General features: G+C 37.0%; 1 protein-coding gene across 5 annotated transcripts; it reads left to right on the forward strand.

Moving 5' to 3' along the window:
- PARP16 (poly(ADP-ribose) polymerase family member 16) lies at positions 1-23,728 on the forward strand. Of its 5 annotated transcripts, none has more exons than XM_051980854.1 (7): positions 1-67; positions 550-2,351; positions 12,191-12,328; positions 14,440-14,646; positions 16,622-16,793; positions 18,738-18,879; positions 19,620-23,728. In XM_051980854.1, exons 2-7 carry the CDS (start codon positions 2,178-2,180, stop codon positions 19,762-19,764), a joined length of 978 nt encoding a protein of 325 aa, XP_051836814.1. In that variant the 5' UTR covers positions 1-67; positions 550-2,177; the 3' UTR covers positions 19,765-23,728. The 5 variants fall into 5 exon arrangements, with proteins under 5 accessions (XP_051836814.1, XP_051836816.1, XP_051836817.1 ...); XM_051980856.1 differs by lacking the exon at positions 1-67 and having other exon boundaries at positions 115-740; positions 2,157-2,351; XM_051980857.1 differs by lacking the exon at positions 1-67 and adding an exon at positions 115-478 and having other exon boundaries at positions 2,157-2,351.

The following is a 23,728-nucleotide window of genomic DNA, read 5'->3' on the forward strand; positions in this document are numbered from 1 at the left end:
CAGCGTAAATGTCTTTGGGGACACCGTGTGGATTTCATTTCTCTTTTCGGAATTTAAGTGCCCAAAGGTCAGGAACTATCTTCCTATCTCCTGTAAGCGCCTAATAAATAGTCATTAAACAGGGGCGGGGCGGTCAGTGGAGGCAGTTCCTGGGGGTGGGGCCTGCATTGACAGGGTCTTTGGAGGGGTTTGGCTGGGGAGGGAGAAAGAACCGAGAGAGCTCGGCTGGGCTCGGCCGCGCTCGGCTGGGCTCGGGCCGGGGCCGGTGGGCGGTGACGGGCACTGCGCGCGCACACTTGCACGCAGGCGGAGTGGCGGGCAGCCTCGCTCTGGGCCCTCGGCGGCGGTGGCAGCGGTGGCCGCGACAGGTCGGGGCGGCCCGGGAGGCTCGGCGGCTGAGCTAGCTGGACCCGCCGGGCGGGCCGGGCCAGGCAGGGCGGGCGGAGAGCTGATAAAGCGCGTGGGCTCGGTAGCGGAGGTTCGGCGGTGCTAACGGGTTTGGGGAAAATCACCTTCCCCCTTTCTGTCTCCTGCCGTTTTTCCTGACAGCTGCGGGGCGGCCCAGTGGCCCCTGGGGAAGGCCTAGGCCGTGCCCTCCGAAGGTTCCCCCTAGCGGAAGGGCCCTGCACTGATTGCCCTCCGGACCCGACCTCTGCACTCCATGTCCCAGCGCCAGCCATGGAGACCCTTCACACACACACCCTTCCGGTCTGGTGACCCGAGCCGCCTTCCTCACAAAGGTTCCCCAGGCCCCTGTCCATTGTCCACTCAGCCCGAGCCGCTGTCCATCCCAGCGACATCCCCTCTCCCAGCCAGGGAAATGTCTCCCCTACATCTCTCTGTCCCGATGTGCTGAGCCACTTCCCCAGACCCCTGCTCTTCCACTCTTCTCAGATATCCCTGTCTCCCTTGCCCTTTGTTGTCCCCCTCCCAGCACTCCCGATGGGGATCCCACATAGAAACCCCCAGTGCCGATGCCCCGAGCTCGCACTCTGACACTTCCTCCCCTCCGCCAGACTTAGAAAGTTGTCCATCTCGGCGCCCTAAGTGGGGTTCACTCTACATACTCCCCCCACTAAGGTCTCTGGGGCCGCCCCCCTGACACTTGACTCTCCAAGCCTTGGGATCCTCCCCCCCAGTCCCAGCTCCCAATGGTGATCCTCTGCACACTTCCCCGTCCAGGTGCCAGGAGCTGGTCTTGATCTTTTGCTTCATTCTGCCTGGTTCTCCTTCACCTGTCCCTAACTTCCCTGACCTTGCCCATCCGTCTGTACGTACTCCTCCATCCCAGTGTCTCGATGGGGACAGCTTCCCAGCTTCTTCCATCCTAGTGACTGGCCAGCACCCTGGCAAGTACCCCGAGGGCCGCTTGATTTTTTGAATTTCTTCTCCCAAGTGACCCTATTTCCTCTTTAACTTATTACTTCAGCCTCCCCCCCCCCCCAATCTTACTGAACTGAGATATGCCCCAAGCCTTTCCACCTGAGTTACTCCCCAGTCCTCTCTCACATTCTGTGCTGGATTTTTGGATATTTTAACATATTGGCAAATGGGTGGAGGGGAAGGAATAGCTAAAAGAGAAAGATTTCTCATATCAGTGTTCTAATTTTTGGTTTAGAAAAGATGGTCATTACCTACTCCTAGAGGCACCTTTGACTTATTTCACTTCCCCCTTCTGTTCTTCAAACACTTCCAGAACCTCCTGCTTTCTTAGTTTTCCCTTTCCCTGATTCAGAGGGTTCTGATTTCCCTGATTCAGGCTCATTCTTCCTTTTTCCTACTGATCTCTCCTTTTTTCTTTCTCTGAATATTTCATGTTAAAAGTAAGGCCAGGGTAGCCAAACTAAGCAGCTATCTAGGACATAAAGGGGAGGGGAGTAGAATATAAAAAAGGATACTTTTAATACTAATAGTTATTTTTATAAATGCAAAAAAAAAATTCTGTTCTTTGTTGCAAGGGGGCATTCATTTTCTAACAAGTCACATATGAAAGCTCCAAATATCCAGTGAGTAATTTGGGAAACCTTCCTTAGAGCATACAAATACCCCATTCCGGCTTTGCTTCTTATTTCCACTTCCCTGAACCCACCTTGTAGGATTCTTCTTTTCTGCCCCAGCATACCCACATCCCGATCCAGGATTTCATCTCCCCACAGTACCTCCACCTCAGAGAGGGGATGCAGCCCTTCAGCCTCGAGGCGGCCAGGGAAGCAGCCCAGAGGGATGTGCTGGCCGCAGATCTCCAGTGCAGCTTCTTTGCCTCTGCCCTGCAGAGCTACAAGCGGGACTCTGTGCTGAGGCCATTCCCAGCCTCCTATGTTAGCCAAGACAACAAGGACTTTGAGGCCCTGGTGAGTTCTTCTCAACCACTTGTCTCATTTTTTCTTTTTAAGTGTTTTATTTAATTATTTTTAAATATCACTGTTACTTCCCAATGATTTCTCTCCTCTTCTAAAACCCTCCTTTTTTAACAAGTAGCTAAGCAAAACAAACTCATTTACCATGTCTGAAAACATGTCTCTTTCTACGCCTATTTCACTTAGTATACGTGTAACTGTGAGTCCATTATTTAACTTCTCTATTTTCCATAACCATAAAATGAAAGTGTTGAACTAAATGGCTTCTGGGATTCCTTCAAACTCTTAAATCAGTGATCCAGAAAAGCCAATTAATCATAGTTCTGAAATTTTTCAGTGTTTTTTCCCCTCCATTGTTGTGATCACTATGTAAAATTATTCTGTCTGCTTACTTTGATCCACATCAGTTCATGAATCTTATCAATTCTCTGAATTCTTTGTATCATCATTTCTTAAAGCACAATAATCCATTATATTCATACATTACAATTTATTTAATTATTTTCCAATTCGTGAGCTTCTATGTGTCTTCCACCCAAATGCTCTGTAAAATATCTTGTATTTTTTTATATTATACATATAATAGTTATTTATATATGTATATGATGTCTATCTGAATAAAATGTGAGCTGCTTGAAAGCAGGGACTGTTTCATTTTTGTTTTTGTATCCCAAGCACAAAGCAGTCTCATAATAAATGCTTGTGATTGGTTGTTTTCTGATACAAAATATGCTACTCTGACTTGTTGTACATACAACTTTTCCCTTATTCTGACTTGACTTCCTTGCGGTGTATATTTAGCAGTAGTATCTTTGGATCAAATGGTATGTCTGTTAGTCACTTTTTAAAAATGATAATTCTGAATAGTTTTATAAAGAGGTTAAACCAATTCATATCTTTTAAAAATAGTTCATTGATGTGTTTTGTCTTCCCATAGTCCATCCAACATTTGCTATCTTCACCTTTTGTTATTCTCTCTTCTCTTAAGGAAAGTTTAAAGCTTGTTATAGTTATAGTCTGCTTGCCTCTGTACCATCCTGGGCTGTGGGCCAAGTGCAATTGCCCTGGTAGGCTATGTAAGGGGAAAGAGGCTTACTTCAGCTCCCATCCTACATTGGTAAATAATCTGGTCCCCAAATTCGAGGCCCATGCTTTGGATAATTTCCTTGAGATAAATATATTTTCCTTTCAGGATCTACTGTTGTAGCTTATACTTAGATGTTTTAGGTTGTTAATGACACATTACATACTGCAAATTACTTAGTAAAGAATTAAAAAAAAAACACATGGTATAGTAAATGCTTTCTATTTAGTCATGAAATAAGAAGTTCTTAATCAGCAATTCAGATAAATAGAAAATAATGTACAGGAATTGTTTATAAGCATTAAAGTCATGTTTAACATAATCTTTCTTTGATGATTTAGAAGGTAGTTTGACATAGATAGGTAGTCCTGTGTTTGAATACTGTCTCTAATACTTACTAGCTGTGTGCATCTCTAGGCCTGTACATATTTTGTTCCCTGTGCATGGAATGTACTTCCTCATTTCCTTCAAGACACAGCTCAAGCACCACATGAAGCTTTTCCTGTCCTCCAGCTGCCTAGTTACTGACCTCCTTCTCAAATGATCTCTTCTTTAACTCTTTGTATTATATTTGTATTTATTTTCCCTACATTTATTCTGAATAAGTTTATACAGGGTAGCCCAGAAGTTTTAATGCAGTTTTAAACTTTAGTAACTACAAAAGTATTTATAAAATTTTTGAAAGTTTATTTAACTTAAAAGTTGAAATGTTTCATATTAAAATTGTACATAATCACCATTTATGCTGTTCATTGCTCATATTGATTTCCTACTTTTGTAAAAACTTTTATCGATTGCTGCTCAGTAACTAAAAAAGATTGAATTTGCAATCTTAGCCTTAAGAACATCCAAAGAAAAAGATTTTGATGCATATACAATAGTTTTGACATGACCCCATAAGAAATAGTCTAATAGATCAAGTGACTAAGATGACCAAGCAAAAGGACCACCTCTACCAATCTACCTGTCATAGAAAGTTTCATATAAATACTGTCATACATGCAAAGCATAATAACTGGCTATCCTTAGAATTTTTTCAGAATCTATAAAATTAAATATAAAAGAAATTAAAATGATCAAACTTTCAAATGATGGATTGTTTTTGTTGTTGTTTTTTGTTGTTGTTGGTAAGTTTGGGGCAATTGGGAAATTTAAAATGCTTAACATTGCACTATGCCTTTTGGGACACTGTGTCTCTTGTGTTTTTCCCATTAGACAGTAAGCTCTTTGAGTAGGCATTATATTCAATCTATTTGTACCCCCAGCACTTATCATAAGGCCTAACACACATCAAGTACGCAATAAATATTTGTTAATTTGATTGACCCTGGCCAATCTCTGAGCCTCAATTTCTCATCTATAAAATAAAGATATAATACTCAAAATCTGTCTCAAGATTATTGTGCAGTTCAAGTAAAATAGTGTATGTAAAGCAATTTCAATAGCATTTCAGAATCTTGTAGTTTCTTAAGAACATCATTCCAGACATATGCATTGTTATAGTATTATAAATGTATGTAAGGGCCAGGAATGCATATAGGTCCAAAACTCTTATCTCATCTGCTGGTGAAGCTTTATGTCCACTTTATTGCCACTCTTTTCCTAGTAGGGACATCACATCCCACTTTGTCCTTGTTCATTATAAACAGGTATTTAGGTGCACAGCTAAGGCATTATACTACATGTGTGTAGGAATTTTTAGTATACAGATACATATAATTGAAGGATTCTACATATAGTTCACATTATTCTTTTAGTTTGGCTTAAGAGTGGAGAATCACTTTGAGGGAAAGCACAAATTTCAAGTTTCAAAATATCCAAGAAACCCTTTTAGACATGATTTATCCTTGGTTCCAGTTCGTCCAAAGTCCCATTTGGTCCTGAGCTTTTGGATAATAATAATAATTGACATTTTAAGACTTACAAAGTACTTTACATACTTAAATATAAAGTTCTCAACAATCCTTATAGCCTGTAACCTATAGGTACTTCAGTTGCTATGCTCATTTTATAGATAAGAGACTGAAGTTCAGAAAGTGCATCTCACTATGGGGGCAATGGCAGAAGATCTAAGAAGTGATTTTGAATTGGGCAGAATGAATCTCCAAACCTGGAGAACACAGAAGTTCAGACACATGGAAAATCAGGAGCTTGGAGATTTAGTTAGGAGTGGAGGATTTGAAATTGTGCCAAGACCACATTTACCTAGAGTGACTCCAAGAAAAGAGTACTTTCCAGATCCTCAGGCTGTGCCCTATAGAAGCCGTATGCCATGGTGTCATCCACAGAAAGGGAGACGATCTGACTTTCAGAGGGCTAGGACTCTAGCATGTGAAAGTGAAGCTGGGGGGAGGGGGAGACTTCACGTGCTGTTGGGGGCAAATTCTGCTGTTTGGGGGCAGTCCTCGTTTGTCCTTGGATGTCCAGCTCTTTAAGCATTTGCTTGGAGAAGACTTAAGAAATGGAAACACATTCTTCAGGACCTTGCACTTTTCCTTTGGAAGAGTTCAGTTGAGAGAGTGGCACCATTTGGAACTGTATGGTGGTGCTACATTTGCCCATAATGGTCATACCCAGGGTACTGAAAGGTACGCTGCACTTTGCTGCAAATACTTGTGAAATCTAATTGAATTGGACATAATCTTTTTTTGGTCCTGTTTCTGTCTTTCTATGAACTGTGCTTTTGGAGTTCCTAAATTTGCCTTTTTTTCATAGTGACTCTTTTAGTCATTGTGCCTTTCTCTACTGACTTCTTAGGAAATGGAAGAATTCTTTCTTGATGCTAATTAGCTATACAATACAGAGTGTACTGTGGTTTTTATTAGCTTAAGCTACTCTTTTGAGAATTTTCAAGTTTCCTATTCTATGATACATCATAAAGCCTCTTAACTTTTTTTGTGAAGGACAATAGGAATATGCAATTCATTTTTTAGGTTTTAGAAACTGTACTTGACAGAAAGGCAGGGATAGGCCTCGTGGTCTCCTATTTAGCCTCTAGACTGGGTTGTAGGCAGCAGATTCCCAAATGAAAATTTGTTTTTTTAAATTTAGTCAGCAATTATACCACAAAGTTGTTATAGCTGACAGAGGACTAGATTAGTGGTCAAATTATCTGGGTTCTAATCTTGATTATATGCTATTTGTGTAGCTTTGGGAAAGGCCCATAATTGCTTATCTCAAAACTTTGGCATCTTTAATTCTAAAATGAAGGAATTGGACTTGATCAGGCTTTCTTTTTATTTTTTTTAATATTTTAAATTTTTTTCTTTTTTTAATTTTTAAAACTTTTTATTTTCAAAACTTATGCACTGATAATTTGACAACATTGATCCTTGCATAGCCTTGTGTTTCAGATTTTTCTCCTCCTTTCCCCTACCACTTCTCCTAGATGGCAAGCAATCCAATATATATTAAACATGTTAAAATATATGTTAAATCCAATATGTATAAACATTTACATTGTGCTCTTGTTGCACAAGAAAAATCATATTTAAAAAAGAAAATAAATGAGTAAGAAAACAAAATGCAAGCGAACAACAACAAAAAGAGTGAGAATGCTATGTTGTGATCCACACTCGATTCCCACAGTCCCCTTTCTGGGTGTAGATGACTCTCTTCATCACAAGATCATTGGAATTGGCATCAATCATCTCATTGTTGGAAAGAGCCATGTCTATCAGAATTGTTGATCAGGACTTGAAGTCTGAGTTTACTTTAAAGAAAAATATTATAACTGTACTTCACCACAGTTGATTTCCTTTGTAATCATATATCTTTTTATGCATTTATAAACATTATCCTGAGAAATCTATAGACTTCAACAGACTACTGAAAAGGTCCATAAAACAAAAAAGATTTAAGAACTGCCAAGCTAAATGATCTTTTTCAAATCTAGAATTCTATATTTCAGAGACTTTGTTTTGACTATTAAGGCCTTTTAGGGTTTTGCTTTATGGTAGTACTTCTTTTCCTTGGTCCTTTTAGGCCACAGAGGAAAACCCTGGTTTTTTTTTTTTGGTTTTTTTTTTTTTTTTGATTCTTAGAATGGTATTTCTTTGTCTCTTACCATTTTCTTTTTTTCTCTGACCAAGTCTTTAATACCTCTTCCAGATTCAGTCTATGATCATCTGTATGTCCCCATTTGTATTCATTTCCTCCTAGTATTCATTGTATATATTTCCTTCTTCTGGTTGAATAGCGTGGTGAATTGTGAAATTTTGTAAAGTAAATAATCTAATTTTTGTTAACTATAATTTTTATATACTGGATTTGCTTTAAATCTCTAGGCATAATCATCAAATCTATGTTTTGAGTTTTGATTTTATAACTTTCTCTAGGTGTTTCTAGTTAAAGGTATCAACAATACTGAATTTAATTTTCTTGCTCAGATTTTCCATATTAAGGGTCAAAAAGAAAATGAAGAATTAGAAAATGAGTAAGTTAGAGAGGTAAAAAACCAGAAGAGAATGGTTATTTGTGAACCAAGAGAAGACAGCATAAGGAAGAAAAGTTTTGATCTATAAGCAAAGCTTCTTAAGCTGTGGGTCTCTATCCCATGTGGGGGCTGTGAAATTACAATTTATTAGTAAATTATTGACTTGTATACCTATTTTATACACTGTATATCCAGGATCATATAAAAAATTTCTTTTTGTGCGTTGGGTTATTTTATTTTTTTAAAAACGGATTTCTTTATGAATCATGTTGAGGGAGAAAAATCAGAACAAAAGGGGAAAACCAAGAGAGAGGAAAAAAAAAAAACCAGAAAAAAAGAAGTAAACATAGCATGTGTTGATTCAATCTCCATAGTTCTTTTTCTGGATGCAGATGTTTTCTATCTAGTTTATTGGGATTGCCTTGGAATGCAAAATTTTCTTAGGCAAAAAGGGGTAGTGGATAGAAAAAGTTTGAGAAGACCTGATCCACAGTCAGAACATGTGGAGAATTCAAGGATAAGGTCTTTAAAAAGGCTATTGAGTTTGGTGACTAAAATGTCTTTGGTATCTTTAAAGAGAATAGTTTCAGTAGAATAGTTAGGGCAAAAATCTTATCACAAGAAGGTGAGCAGAGAATAGGGAGAAATGGAGGCATCTAATAAAAGCATATTTTTCAAAAAGTTTGGTGATATAGACGGGAAGTAGTGATGGTGGTGCAGAAAAGCCAGATAAAACATAATAGTCCTTGGAGGTAAGTGCCATTATTTAATCTCCATTTTGTAGGATGTTATGGTCATTTAATTAATAATTGCCAGAGGTGGGATTTGAACTTAAATCTTCTTAACCCCAAACCCAGTCCTACCTCAAATATCCTCTCCTGTCCTCTCACTCAATTAAAATTCTACTTATTCTTAAGGACTCAGGTCAAATTACATTCTTCTATAGTCTCCCTAAAATGATTTATCTTTCTAAAATCCTTCTTGTTCACATCATTCGTTTCAAAGTTGATTGTATCAATTCCTTAGTAATGTTTATTATTGTCTTGAACTATGATTTAAATCTGACAAGGTTAATTCATTTTTTGCCTGACTTGCCCTAAGTGTTAGATTGTCTTTATATAATCTTCAGATTGAGCGTTGTGCCTACTACATAGTGCCTAATACTAAACACCTAGTAGGTACTTAGTAAATATTTGTTGGATTCCATTTATCACAAGTAAACACTTCTCATTTACTCTCATCCTTTCCTATCTTTGCCTTTATATCCTTTGTACTATAGCATTATTCTGTACTTTGCTGTCTTCATTGTGTTGTCCTCTAATGTGTCATTCATGTGTCTCAGAACTATTACACATATCATTTCTCTGTTTCTTAGGCATGTGTCTAACTAGCATGTGATTTGTGATATGATTGTACTATCATACAGGTTAATTGAAACAATTTCCCTATTTTGAGAATCATCTGCTCTTAAATTTTTTTGTTGTTGTCTTGAACCTAGCAATCAGTTTATCCAGTTAGCACTGGAAATATTTCCCATGGCAGTTTCATTATTTTCATTTGATATTTTGGGATGCCATAAGGTCCTTCTCTCTACCAAATATCTTCCCTACTGCTTTTCCATCCTTCCTGAAAAATACTATCAAAAAGACTCCTTTGGGTTCTATTTTCACATAATGAAATTTTACTAACTATTTAAAGCTGAACTTAAATGCCATCTTCTCATGAAGTTTTCCCTTATCTTTTACTATCCCCAGCCCAAGCTACCCCTAATAGAATTGCTCTTTCATCTTAAATCTTAATAGTTCTTTGTACTTTTATTATGTCACATATCACATTCTTACTCTATTCATAGTTATTTGTGTATGTCTTACACTCCTACTAAATTGTTTTGGAAGGAATGGGTACTGATCACCTTACATAATATTTAGTCATCATTTAGTAAATATTTGTTTTATCAAATAGACCTGTAGTGGATAAGGAAAATCCGATTAACCCGAGAGTAAAACAGTATAGATCTAAATGCTACCAGACTTTTATATGAAAGGGAAAAATTTAATATGTGCTTAAAATTTGCTTGTTTCGTATATTGGAGACTTCCCTGTTCTTGTTCTAGAGATCCTGTGATTAACATACTTTACCCCATGGAAGGCAGAGGAAGCTTTTCATTGAGGAACCAAACTGCAAACAAAATATTAAGGAGAGATTTAATGCATCTTTTATTGGTACATTTTCTTGATTAAATTAATACAAGACAAGACCATAAATGATTAACCAAAATACTAACTCATATATTTGCTGGCAGACATTGGGAACTATAAGATATAAATAAGATGGATGGATCGGGCAGTATGTTTATAACAATTTTGTTCTTGGCAGCCTGAAGCATTAGCTACATGGTACTCACCACAAATACTAGAAACCTCATATTATAAAACCACAGATCAAGAGATTTTCCTGTAGTTTCTAAAGCAAGATTCCTTGTTCTGTGATAAAGTCACTCTCATCTCTGAATCTTCTTGCATAAGATGAAGACAGTCAGGGGTGAGGCTTTGATCCCAAAGTTGTATTCTGAAGAGGCTATGATGGTGGAAGTAGAGAGATGGTGAGTGATGGATGATATGATTCTTCTGACTTTTTTTCATCACATTAAGTCCTTCCTTTCAAAACTATTCAGAACTCTCACTCTCTTTGAAAGCCTATCTCTGATCTGTTTGATACAATTCTTGGTTATGTTTTTGTTATTTGTATTTTGGCAATATGTTTTCATGATTCACTCACCTCTTTATATTGATTAATATTCAATTATTTATCAAGTGTCTACTATAGGTAGAACACTAACTACATGCTATAGTTAACACAAAATTATAAGGCAGTCTGGGGACTTTTCAAAAAGTACTTATGATCAAGTTGGGAGATATGTCTACCAACACTAAGTAATATATGCTGAGTGTGAAATGAGTACTACAGGCAAGTGCTAAAGGAGTTTTGGAGAAGGAGAGATCAATGAGGATGGGATGCTTACGGAATTCTTCACAGAGAAGATGGGATTTGAATTGGACTTTGAAAGATGAAAAGGATTTGGTCAGATGGAAGGAAGGAAGGAAGCATTTCAGGTGAGGAGAAGCACAGTGAGCAAAGGCATGTAAGTTATATTTTGAGGAGAGTGAATTAGACATATTTGTGTGCATATAAAATTTCTGTTTATTCAATAGTCTTAAGATTGTGAATTTCGCAAAGACAGGGGCAGGCGTCATTCTGTTTCTGTCCTCATGTAGTCTAACATAGGACTTTGTTTATTAAACATGCTGTTAGATTTCCTGTTTCCAAAGTTTAATTAAAATAATATTATATTTATTGTAACACTTAAAGAATTATGAAACTTCACAATAGAGCTGTAAGATAGGAATATAAATGACAAATTCTAAAATGTTCATAGTTTTCAATATTAGACACCTAAGAAAATTTTATTTCTTAACAAAATTAACTTGCTGAAAAAGTAGAATAGAATCAATAGGTAAATATTTACTGATCATATACATGTAAAGTATTAACGGAATGTAAATGCATAAGACATAGTTATTGGTTTCAAGAAACTTAATAGAGAATAACAACAGGAATAGAAAAATATTAAACAATACAATGCAACATGTGATCAAGATAATAATAGGATCAGGGTACCGTAGAAGTTACTTAGGTCAATTCCCTCATTTCACAGATGAGGAAACTGAGGCTCCAAAAGGTTGTGGTTTACTTCTACTGTACCAGTAGTAATAAATGATAGAGAGGTAGGTAGTATTTGAATCCAAGTCTTCTGGCTTCAAATCCAATACTTTCCCACTCCATATCACATTGTCTATTAGTGTCAAGTATTACAGAAATAAGTATAAAGGAATTTAGAAAAGAGATCACTGAGACCTTGGGGTGAAAAGTAGTCAAAGAAACTTCATGGTGGAGGTGGAATTTGGGCTTGACCTTGATGGGTCTTCAGTGAGAGGTGGGAACAGTCTGAACAGACAGGGTTGGAAAAACACAAGGTATGTATGTGGGAGACAAGAGTGTTCTGTCTAGAGTAGAGGCAAGATCTGGGGAAATGGTGGGAGAAGAATTGGGAGAGAGATTTGAGTTTTTCCAGGTTAAGGAATTTGGACTCTAGCCTAGTAAAAGGGATTGAAAACTACTGATATTTTTCACTCTTTTGGGGAAAATAATTTTGACATGAGAAATGGAATTTTGTTTAATTGCCGCTAGAGGTCTCCCTGTTGTCATGTTTCACGAGCAATATTACTTAAAAAGAATAACCCTTTTTTTCTTTAGCTTGCAGATGTCAGTATGCTACCGAACTTGAAGGAACTTCTCCAGTCTGCAGATGACAAAGATAACAAGGCATGGAATCTGGTGAGCTGGATTTTATCATCAAAGATTCTTACACTACACAGCATAGGGAAAACAGAGGTAAGATTTTAGTGTTTAAAATGACAAATTTCTAGAGCTGAAAGGGAACTTAAAGATCATTCCATTCAATTCTTTCATTTTATAGGTAAAAAAAACTGAGGCTTATAGAGGGTAAGGGATGTATGTGAGGTACACTACTAATTAGTGTTAGAAATGGGATTAAAAGACTAAGACATTAGATTTCCTGATTCTATATGTAGTCTTCTAGACTTTAGAGAAGTACCATGTCTTCCTCCCATTCAGTAAACTTTGGTGGCTCCCTGTCATTTCCAGGAACAACTATAAAATCGTCTGTTTGGTGTTCATAGCCTTTTATAATCAGGCCTCCCTTAGTCTCTCCAGTGTTCGTACGTCTTATACCAACCTTTAATATGCTGTGTGATCTAGTGACACTGGTTTTCTTGTTGTTCCTCACTTAAGATATTATATCTCCCAGTTTGAGTTGGCTTCCTTCAAGTTTTAACTAAAATCCCACCTTTTTGGCCTAGTTATACCTTACCTAAAACATAGAAGAGCAGTCATCACACCCTTTGGTATTGGCTAAGAAATAGAATTGTGGATCTGTGGAATAGATTACATTCACAAGACACAATAATTAATGATGATAGTGATCAAGTGTTTGATAAACCCCAAAACTCCAGCTTCTGAGATAAGAACTCACTATCTGACAAAAATTGCTGGGAAAATTAGAAAATAGTAAGGTAGAAACTAGGCATTGACCAACATCTAACAAGATAAGGTTGAAATGGGTTTATGATTTAGACATAAAGGATGATAGATACTTTAAGCAGATTAGGAAAACAAGGGATAGTCTACCTCTCAGATCTGTTAAGAAGGGAAGAAGAAAGAATTCATGGCCAAAGAATTAGAGAACATTATGAAATGTGAAATGGATAATTTCGATCATATTAGATTAAAAAGTTTTTATACAAACAAAACTAATGCAGCCAAGATTAGAAGGGAAGCACAAAACTGGGATGAAATGTTTACACTCAAGGTTTCTGATAAAGGCCTCATTCCTAAAACACATAGAGATTTGACTCAGATTTATAAGAATGCAAGCCATTCTCCAATTGATAACTGTTCATATTTTTAGATGAAGAAATTGAAGCCATTTCTAGTCACATGAAAAAATGCTCTAGATCACTATTGATTATAGAAATGCAAGTTAAGACAACACTGAGGTATTCCTTCATACCTCTCAGATAAATATTGGAGGGGACATTAATACATTGTTTATGGAGATGTGAACTGATCCAACCATTTTGGAGAGCAATTTGTATCTATGCCTAAAGGGCTATCAAACTGTGCATACCCTTTGATCCAGCCTCTACTAGGCTTATATCCCAAAGAGATCATAACAAAGGGAAAAGGACCCACATGTGCAAAATGTTCTTTATTAATAATAATATTATGAAATATTATTTATTGTAACTTTTGTTATTTAGACAGTTTCTTATCTTACAAGGTGGTTAGAGATATCTTAAGATATTTCACCCTTCCCTTCATCCTCTTTTGACAATATTTGTGACAAAGGTAACTTTTCATACTTATTACATACTTTCAAAGCCCCCCCCATTCAGATATGAGATCCTTATGGAGTCATGACCTATATTTTAAGAAGCTTTGCTGGGGCAGCTAGGTGGTGCAGTGGATAGAGCACCAGCCCTGAAGTCAGGAGGACCTGAGTTCAAATCTGGTCTCAGACACTGTCTAGCTGTATGACCCTGAGCAAGTCACTTAACCCCAATTGCCTCAGCAAAAAAAAAAAAAAAAAAGAAGCTTTGCCTTAGAGAATAGCATTGAAATCAAATGAGGTAATAGATTTAAAAAATCCTTTTAAAGTTAAAAGTTTTATACATTATAATACATTATTAATATTTCTTCAGTTCATTTTCTTCCTGATAGATTAGGTGATTAGAGAAAAGAAATCTTGTAAATGGTAGCTTTTGATTCTTTTTTTCAGGTTGATGTATTTATTGTGATGAAAACATGTTCTTATGTATAAATTCTAATACAGTTTAAAATAAGAGAAGTTGTGGTATCATTTGTTTTGTAATACATTTTGATAGTTTCCCAAATAACATCAAAAATTCCTTTATATTTTCAAGTATGTGAAGATCCAAGAACTAATGGGAATTTCAGGCACTACTGTCCCTGCACCTGACTTTCTGTTTGAAATAGTGTATTCTGGTCGAGTGGATGCCAAATTTCATGAGACCAAAGGAGAAAGGGATCTTATCTATGCATTCCATGGGAGCCGCCTGGAAAACTTCCATTCCATCCTGCATAATGGTTTACACTGCCACTTAAACAAGGTAAGGTTTTAAGGGGAATTTGAAAATATTATAGGTTTAAACCATGGCAAGATCTTCCAGGAAAGGTCTTTTACCATCTTGACTAGTTCTAAAGAAAATTGTCAAGAAAGCCAATGTTGTTTCCGTTTGGAGTTCTAGCTCCTTTTTGCTTCCACAGAGGAACCATCTGTCCCTCTTCTAGAGGAAGAAGCTTGCTCTGTCCTTTGGGAAAAGGCCCAGATAATAAACTTTTTTCATTTGTAAATTTTAATCACTCCTCTTCCTCACTCTTCCTAAGGCATTTTTCACATTTTAAGCTTTATTTTTTTTGCAGGAATGAAAGACTGTTCATGTTAGATGATTTTCTGGAGATCAGCTTAATGGGTGGGCTATATAAGGTATTTTATTGGGTCTGGAGTGGGAGAAGGCCTTCCAATGCCCCTGAGGTTACCCAGTATGCATAAGTATTTTGCAAAAGGCCAGCCCAGAATACTCCATATCTCCTTTGAAACTTTTTTTCCCCACAACTCTGCTGTACCTAATTAATGTTAGTAAAGTACGTTTAGATTGAGAACGAAGAGTTTGTTTACTCTGTTGTCTCATGCATAGTTTGTAGCTTTGCTACTGAAAATCCAGGTGGCCCCTGTTTTATGTAATAGTTGGACTCCAGTGAAGTTAAATCCTACTTTAAATATACTAAGGGCATATATTCTTTGAAGTAAATCCTTTTGTGGAGCAAAGACTCCGTTGTAACCTCTTTTTCCTTTAAACCTGGATTTTCATTTATCAGATTTGTTTAAAGGAAGGCCCATCTTTAGCTCTGACCTATCACATTATTTCCATGGCAGATGTAACAAGTTTTCAGATCAGTCACAGCTGTGTTGGAGCACAGCAGTCTTGCAAAAGATTCTACAGTTTTGTAATAGGTGTGGCCATAGGGTAGACAGCCCAATGGTGTGATGATGGGGTTGTAGGAAAAAAGAGATTTGTTTCAATAACTGGGAAAAAATATGTTGGCTGGGGTACATGAAATATGGGGAAGCTTCTGAATTCCAAAATTAGGAAATGTGATTGTTAAAATTATGACATAATTAACTCTTCTTGTAAGCTTTATTGAACAAATGGAAAAGATTCAGGTCCATGAAAAACTCACTGATGAAAAGACAATTTCTAATACAGGACATTAATTCCACTCTTTAAAAAAAAAGGTTTTTAAAAATTACATATAAAGACAATTTTAAACATTTGATTAAAAAAAATTTTTTTGAGGGGGCAGCCAGCTAGGTGGTGCAGTGGATAGAGCACCAGCCCTGAAGTCAGGAGGACTTGAGTTCAATTCTGGTTTCAGACACTTAATACTTGCTAGCTTGTGACATAGGACAAGTCATTTAATCCCAATTGCCTCAGCAAAAAGCAAAAAAAAAAAAAAAAAAGATTTTTTTTGAGTTCCAAATTTTCTTCTTCCTTGCCTCCCCTTCCCCTCATTGAGAAGGCAAGCAATTTGATAATATACATGGGCAAGTCAAGTAAAATACATTTCCAAATTAGTCATATTGTGAAAGAAAAAACAGACCAAAAAAAACCCCAACAAACTTTTTTCTTTGGAAATGGAGAACATTTTTCACGTTAGTCCTTTGGAATTGTCTTGGATCACTGCTTTAATGATTGTAGCTAAGTCATTCACTTTAATTCTGCTCTTATTGCTAATTTGGTATATTTGGGGATAGGGTTTATTATTTAGCTTCTCTTTCCTGATTTAACCAACTCTGTTGGTAAAAACTTCATGGGACTTTGATAAATAATTATAATATGTTTAGTAATAACCATATGATTGTAACAGGTATGCTGTAAGTTTACTCTTTTGCTAGGAAATGTGGGCCTTAGCAGTTTTTGTGAGAAACCATTTTAAATTATCTTCTAGAGAAAGATGTATCCTACACCTCTAACTTTGATTCAATTGAATGTGTTTCTTTTTTGTTTGACTCTGTCTTTCTAGACATCTTTGTTCGGTGAAGGGACCTATCTCACCAGTGACTTAAGCCTGGCTCTTCTTTACAGTCCTCATGGTATGGGATGGCAGCACAGTCTTTTGGGTCCTATCTTAAGTTGTGTGGCACTGTGTGAGATTATCGACCATCCTGATGTCAAGTGCCAAACCAAGAAAAAGGGTAAGCAGACAGCACTGACCAAAGCTGGGGCCTGGGACTTTGGGCCAAAGCTCGCCCACATCCAGACTATGGGAGAGCTCATAGTAGGTCTCTCAGTGAGTCTATAGGTATTTATGGGATGCTTACTATGTGCAAGATACAGTGCCAGGTGAAATGAAGGGTACAAAGAAAGAGATAACATATTCCTTACCATTAAAGAGTTTAAAGCCTCAATAGGAGATAAGACATAATATAAGGAAAAAAGTGAATAGAATGAGCCAGCAAATTATTCGTACAAAGAGTCTCACATGTCATTGTGACCTGGGATAGATTAGGGAAGGCTTCTCAGGAGATATGTAAATATGTAGAAGTAGGTATATGAAGCAGTGGAGCTATAATTCAGGATCTCTATTGCCAGGAAACCTAATATGGCTCAAGAGTCCCAAAGATAGCAAAAGAAACAGATTCAGACAAGGAATTCAGTTATAAGAACAGTAAGCCAGGTAGATGTATTGGATTTAAACTCTGCGTCATCTACCATGGTAATTGGCTAATTGCATCTTTCACTTTGAGTGTTTGTGAACCATGCTATTGCTCTCCTTCAAGATTTCATAGCCATGATATGTCAGTAAATTGCTTTACAAAACCAGTAATGGATAAAGTACAATCATCCTATTCTCTGCAAATGAGCCTGTTGGGTCCACTGAGAAAAGAGTACCCAGAGATGCTGTCTGTTCCATTGCCTTAATCTAAAACAACTGGCATACCAAAGAACAGACCCATGTCTGACACCACTCACCCAAACCATACAGCACGGAATAGTTGCATTTATAATTCTTGGAGAAATTGCAAATCGTGACAGTTAAACATCAAAACAATTATTTCAGTCTCTACACTCACGCAGCCACATCTTCTTTTAGCTTTGCAGTGCTATCAGTAGGTTGAAATTGTTTCAAGGACAGAAAATAAGTAGCTATCCTAAAAATTTTCACATTGGACTATACTATAAAAGTGTCAATTTTATAGACATCAATTAACAACTATTTATTAAGATCCTAGTAGATGCCAATGCCCTTTTGCTAGTCAAAGACAAAAACAGGATTAAATCAAAACTTTTGGTAACAGCTGGAGAAGAGTAGTAGTGAAAATACTTCTTTTAAATCAAGTTTTAGTTTTGGGCAGCTTATGATATCATTGCCATTTTTAATTCATTCTAGCTCTTTTCTGACTTATCTCCCTTTCTGTTTTTTCCTCCCTACCTGTTTTATATCTTCCTTGGCCCCAACCATAATTGTGCCTATATGTGTTTCTTTTGCTGTATCTCTAGACTACTTTCTCTCTCTCCCTGATGACTTAATTTTGATTTTTCAGCTAATAAAAATCTATTTTCTTTTCCCTTTGTCTGTACCCTTCCTCATTGCAAAAAAAAAGTGACAGAAAGAGAAATAAAATCCTTATAATAGTCAAAACAAATTCTCCCATTGACCATGTCCCAAAAATATGTCCAGTTTTGTTCCTTAAATCCATCATCTATCTGTCAAGAAATAGGTAGCATAATTCATCACTTCTCATGGATAGCATGATTTATTAGTCCTCTGGATTCTTGGTTGTTTTCTCAATCAGACTTCTTAACATCTTTCCAAATTATTTGTTTTTACAGTATTGTTATACTGTTTTCCCAGTTTTACATCAATTCATTCAAATCTTCTGAGACTTCTTGGAAACCATCTCTTTTATCATTCTTTGTGTCTCTCATTTCTTTTTTTCTTTTTTCAACTCTTCCTGCTTCTTATCCATACCTGCAACTTAGTTCTAAGTCCTGCCAATGGCATCTTCATATACTACTGCACCATACTGTGATTTTAGAGGCTAACAAAACTTCTGAATCCATGTTTGCTTATTATGTATTACCTTCAATAAAGTTTTTCTTGGATTTTCACATTTTGTTGTTTTCTTCTTTTTCAGATTCTGAAGAAATAGATAGAAAAAGAGCGAGAGCCAAACATAGTGAAGGGGGAGATGTCCCACCTAAATACTTTGTGGTTACAAACAATCAACTTTTACGAGTAAAATATCTGTTAGTTTATTCTCAGAAACAACATAAGAGGTAAGAAGATTGATTACTTGAGGTGTGGTAAAAAAAAATTTTTTTTTAAATTCATTGAGCAGCAAATAGATTTTATTTGAAAAATATCTGTGTGGTATGGGGAATGACAGAAGCCAATTTGGGAAGAAGTTTAAAGACTTGGAGTTCCTGAAGCACAAGTTACTCTATCCTGCTTGGGAAGGCCTCTTCATTATTCAGCTTTAAAAGCACATGACTTTTACCCTTAGAAAATTATTGTGATCTCCTACCTATACTTGCCTTCTTCCTATTTCTTCCAAAGCTTGGAAATGCAGGAATACCTGGTCGTCCACTGCAGCCCAGTAGTTACCAATTTCTTGGAATCAAGGCAAATTTTCCCTGGTTCAAGCTTATCTATAAGTAAGCATTTAAAACTAGAGACATTGATTGGCAGATACTGGGATATCCTTTGTTTCAAAAAATTAAACCAGGGGTTTGCTTAAGGAAAGATGGGTCAAAAAAGGTAAGAATGAAGTCTTTGCTACTGCCGTCTTTGTACATTTAGAAACTGTACTGTTGAAAGCAGTTCCAGGGCCAGGGAATGCCAATACGCCTCTTAGATTCCTCTGGGTGAAGGAGCACATAGAAGTGTAGCCTTGAGGCCCACTTAGCAAGTGGAATTTATCACAGTTGTCCTTTTGGCCAAAAAATATTGCCTAGATATAAAAAAAATGTTTTTCTTTTCCTCTCCCCTCCCCTTTTTTTTTTTTTTTTAAACTTAGGGTCTCAAGCCAGCCTTCTTGGATTTCTAACCATCGCTTCACTCTCATGATGCTCCTGTATCTGCTACTACTGATCATTATAGGTGTCAGCAATTCTCCCTCTTTCTTGCACTACTGGAATCGAGCATTGGAATCAAAAAGATAAACTTACCTGGATCAGCAGGGTAGCCTCTGCCATATGCCTTAGTACCTCCTTATCTATGAATTCCTACACCTCCACTTAGAACTTTGGGCTAGAAGCTAAGGAAGGGCAATGATTGGAACATTGCAGTGATACCAGAGATTTTGATTATCTTCTGATGCTCCTAGAGAACGTTTGTGCTTCTTAATTGGTCACATTTTGGAGGATAGTGTCAGTTTCAGGATAACTTTGCTGTTCTCTCTGTCCTTAGCAGTTCTGGGAAGCTGACTTCTTAGCAAGGGCCAAAGGAAGAAGCCTGCTGTATTAAAAAACAAGGTGTCTAGGCTCTCTGCAATATGTTTACAATTGCCTCTGGCAGAAATCCTCTCTTTCTAATGCCTTTGGAAGGTGGAAAAATATGTTGTGTGAGGTATAAATCATCAGGCAGTTGGCTTGTTTTGACTTGAAATGTTACAGAGGAACAATGATGTTTCTCACGAAATGGGGGGATTGTTTTTGATTTATAAATTTTGGCTTTAGACTTCTGAATGTGACATCAAAAACTTCAATACTTTTAACCATTTTCTTGACTATCTAGAAACAGCTTTTGCAGCAATGGTGCACTCATTCATTCATTTATAAAATTATAGGATTCATAGCTGTAAGGGGCTTTAGAGAGTCTAGCCCCTCTCATTTTACAGATGAGGAAACAAAAGCTCAAGATTGTCATGATTTGCCTACGATCTAACAAGTGTTGTAAGAGCTGGATTTTGAACCTCTGACTTTGGGTCCAGTGTTCCTTCCACCACACCCCACTGCCTCCCAGAATACCTTCACTCATATATTCATTCAGCAAACATTTCTGAAGCACCTATTCTGTGGAAGATATGAATGGATAAGAAACAAAGGTTTTTGTTGTTTTTTATGTTTTTTGGAGTCTCACAAGAGAAGATTATCTACTTATTTCCATCTGAATATTTCTTTTAAATCAAGGAACTGAATGTTAAAAAAAAAAAATGACTTGATAATTGGGCAACATCTTTGTGAATGTTTCTACATGGTGATTCATTTGGCCAATGTCCACACAACACAGCCTTTTGACTGTTTTTAAGAAAAGAAACCAAGCTATGGGCTTGCTCATGTCACGAGATGGATTTGACATGCTGCAAATAGCTTCATGGAATTTGAACAAACATATCCTAAATGAAAGCTTTTAATAAGAATTTTATTCTTAAGTAATATCACACATCCAAATGTAGTCTTATTTGGTGGGGCATTTGATTTTTGATATACCTCTATGTGGCATTTTATATGAAGAAGAATCCCTTGGATGCCAGGATAGCAGTTTCATTTGTTGCTGTATGTAATATCACTACCTGCTTTCTATTAGGTATCCCAATTTGATTTAAATAAAATATATCCCTATTTTTTCCAGTTGGTGGTTTAAAAACATATGTGTATGTATATTTATGTATACAAACATATATATAATACAATGACATTTATGTATGTATGTATACAAACATATATATGCAATCAAATGTGATTTTCTATAAAAATAAAATTGGTTTCTAATATTTGTTTGCTATCAACATTTTTACAGTGAGGATTGAAAATGGAAAAATAATAAAAGAGATATTTTTAAATTATGTGAGAGGCAGTATGGTGCAGTGGAAAGAGAGCTATCCTCAGAGCCAGGAAGCAAGGTTCTGCCTCTGGCACAAACTGACTGTGTGACTCTGGGCATATCACTTAGCCTTACCCATCTAGTGTCTTAGCAGAGAGGTAGGTAGGGGGTAGCCATACTTTGGCATATACCTTCATATGGTGTATGAAATCTTCATCTGGTAAAGGTAATATATTCCTACAAAATAGTAAGTTGAGAAAAGAGAGCTTAAAGGGAAATACCTTAAACTTTTATCACTTTAACAGGATAATTTGTTGCCACTTTGGAAAGATTAATAGATCTCTTAGGAAATTGAGACACAGAATAGGTAGGTTTTGATGTGAGAGCCAGGGAAATTGCAGAACTGTGTGATTGTAAGTATAGCTAGTTTGGGTGGAGCCTGGATACAAGGGATATAGGGAAATAAAATCACACTTAACTGTCTCTACCATTTTGCCTTCTATCATATAGATAAGCCATCCCCCAATTCAGCTTTCTGGGAATGTGTTTTTCTAAGCTGCTGGAATCCTGGGGTTCTTTCACTCTAGCCAGACTGTGGATAGCAGATGTGAACTGATTATGATTTGTTATTTGCTAAAAAGGGAAGGATTTCTTTCCAGGTGTCTAGTTGGAGAAGGAAGAGTTTTACAATGAGTTACTAATTATTCATATTTTCGACAATTGATCAAAAATAAATCTTTAATTCTACAGAGATGATCATGAAAACTGGGGAGCAAGGGAAGAGAGGGAGTTTGCAATTTCAGGAAAATCAGAAGACCTTATTTTAAAATGTTGTCCCCTTCCCACTCCAACCCTTCTGAGCCCATTCCACTGCAAAGGCCTGAGGTTTGCATTGGCCCTGATATTGGTTATACACACCCTAACTGTTGCTATGGTGATCTTTTGGCCTCAGGGATGAGATTCCAGTCAGTTCATCCTATGAAAACATAATTCTCCCTGAAGCATCTCTTCCCCCTCCTCCTCAGTTCCAGCACATAACACAATTCTGCTCTCCCCATCCCTCCGTTCTGTCCCCCGCCACCTCACTCCTTGAATTTTCCATCTGCCCTCTATTATTTGTTTTCTCCTTGTCAATCTTTCTTTGGATGGATTTCTGTTTATTTCAAAACTAACTTGGGCTCAGCACCACGGAGACAATGTACTGTGCAGTCTTGTTAGAATAATTTCCTTCCTTCACAGCATCTCAGACCTGACATTTGGTTCATCCAAACCAATCAGAACATCCCAAGATGGGAGATAAATCCAAAATAATCATCACCCTCTCTGGTTGTTGGTGCCTTTCATTCACCTTAAAGATTTTAAGATAGACTTGCATTTCCCAATTTATGGGACCAAGACCCATTATAATGTGTTTGAATGTGAGGGAAGAGAGGGAAGGAAGAGGGGAGAAATCCTGAGAGGGACAGTTCCGGTTAAAAGGCAAAATGGTAAAATAGATAGCATACATTTCAACAAATTACACTGTAAGTAGACCTTCATGGCCACATGGTTAGTTTAAAAGTTTCAAGGAAAGTTGTAATTGCTCATTTTGTTTCTAGGAGACTAGATAGACTCCTTACTTCAAATCCATCTTCTATTGATGCCTGGAATTTTCTTTAAAGGCAGAAAATTTTCATTCTACAATTAGAGACAAATTTTAAAGTAAGTGCCAACCTTGGAAGAGGAGACAAGATTGAAAATCTTACCAAAGTGTACAAATGACAAGTGAACAAATGGTTGGTTCCCCTTTTGAGAGCAAACTTTGGTAGCAGAGAACACCAGGGCAATGGGGACAATAGAACAAGGAAGGAATACTATTGAGTGTTAAAAAGAGCTTAGTATGGGAATACTGAGACTTTTGGCAAATTTCAAATTTATGACACTGATCACAGCACAGTACTTAGCATTACTGACTTCTTTCAGCTCTATGATGACTGGTAATAAACAGTAATTGTGGTACACTGATTAATTCAGTCATACCTCATTAATTCATATTAGGAGAAGAGCAAGGAAGATTCAAGAGGTCAGCCTTAATTAAGGAAAAAACTCCAGTTGTCTAATCCTTAAAGCTATATGGATTGATGACTAAAACTGTGCTAAAGAAATGTTGCCTGGCTCTGATGAACACATACGAGTGTTGTTACTAGCCTATCCCTTAAAATGGGTGCTTTAAAAATACTTTGGGGGCTTTTTCAATAGTTTTTAAAAATTATGAAATCAATAATAAAGTGAAGCAGAATTGTCTCTGAAACTGTGAATTTAAATTGTGTATGGTTTGGGTTTTTTAAGGTGTATATTAAATTTAACACTGGAGTAACCAAA

The sequence above is a fragment of the Antechinus flavipes genome, chromosome 2 (genome assembly GCF_016432865.1).
Source record: "Antechinus flavipes isolate AdamAnt ecotype Samford, QLD, Australia chromosome 2, AdamAnt_v2, whole genome shotgun sequence".
Taxonomy (NCBI): Eukaryota; Metazoa; Chordata; class Mammalia; order Dasyuromorphia; family Dasyuridae; genus Antechinus; species Antechinus flavipes.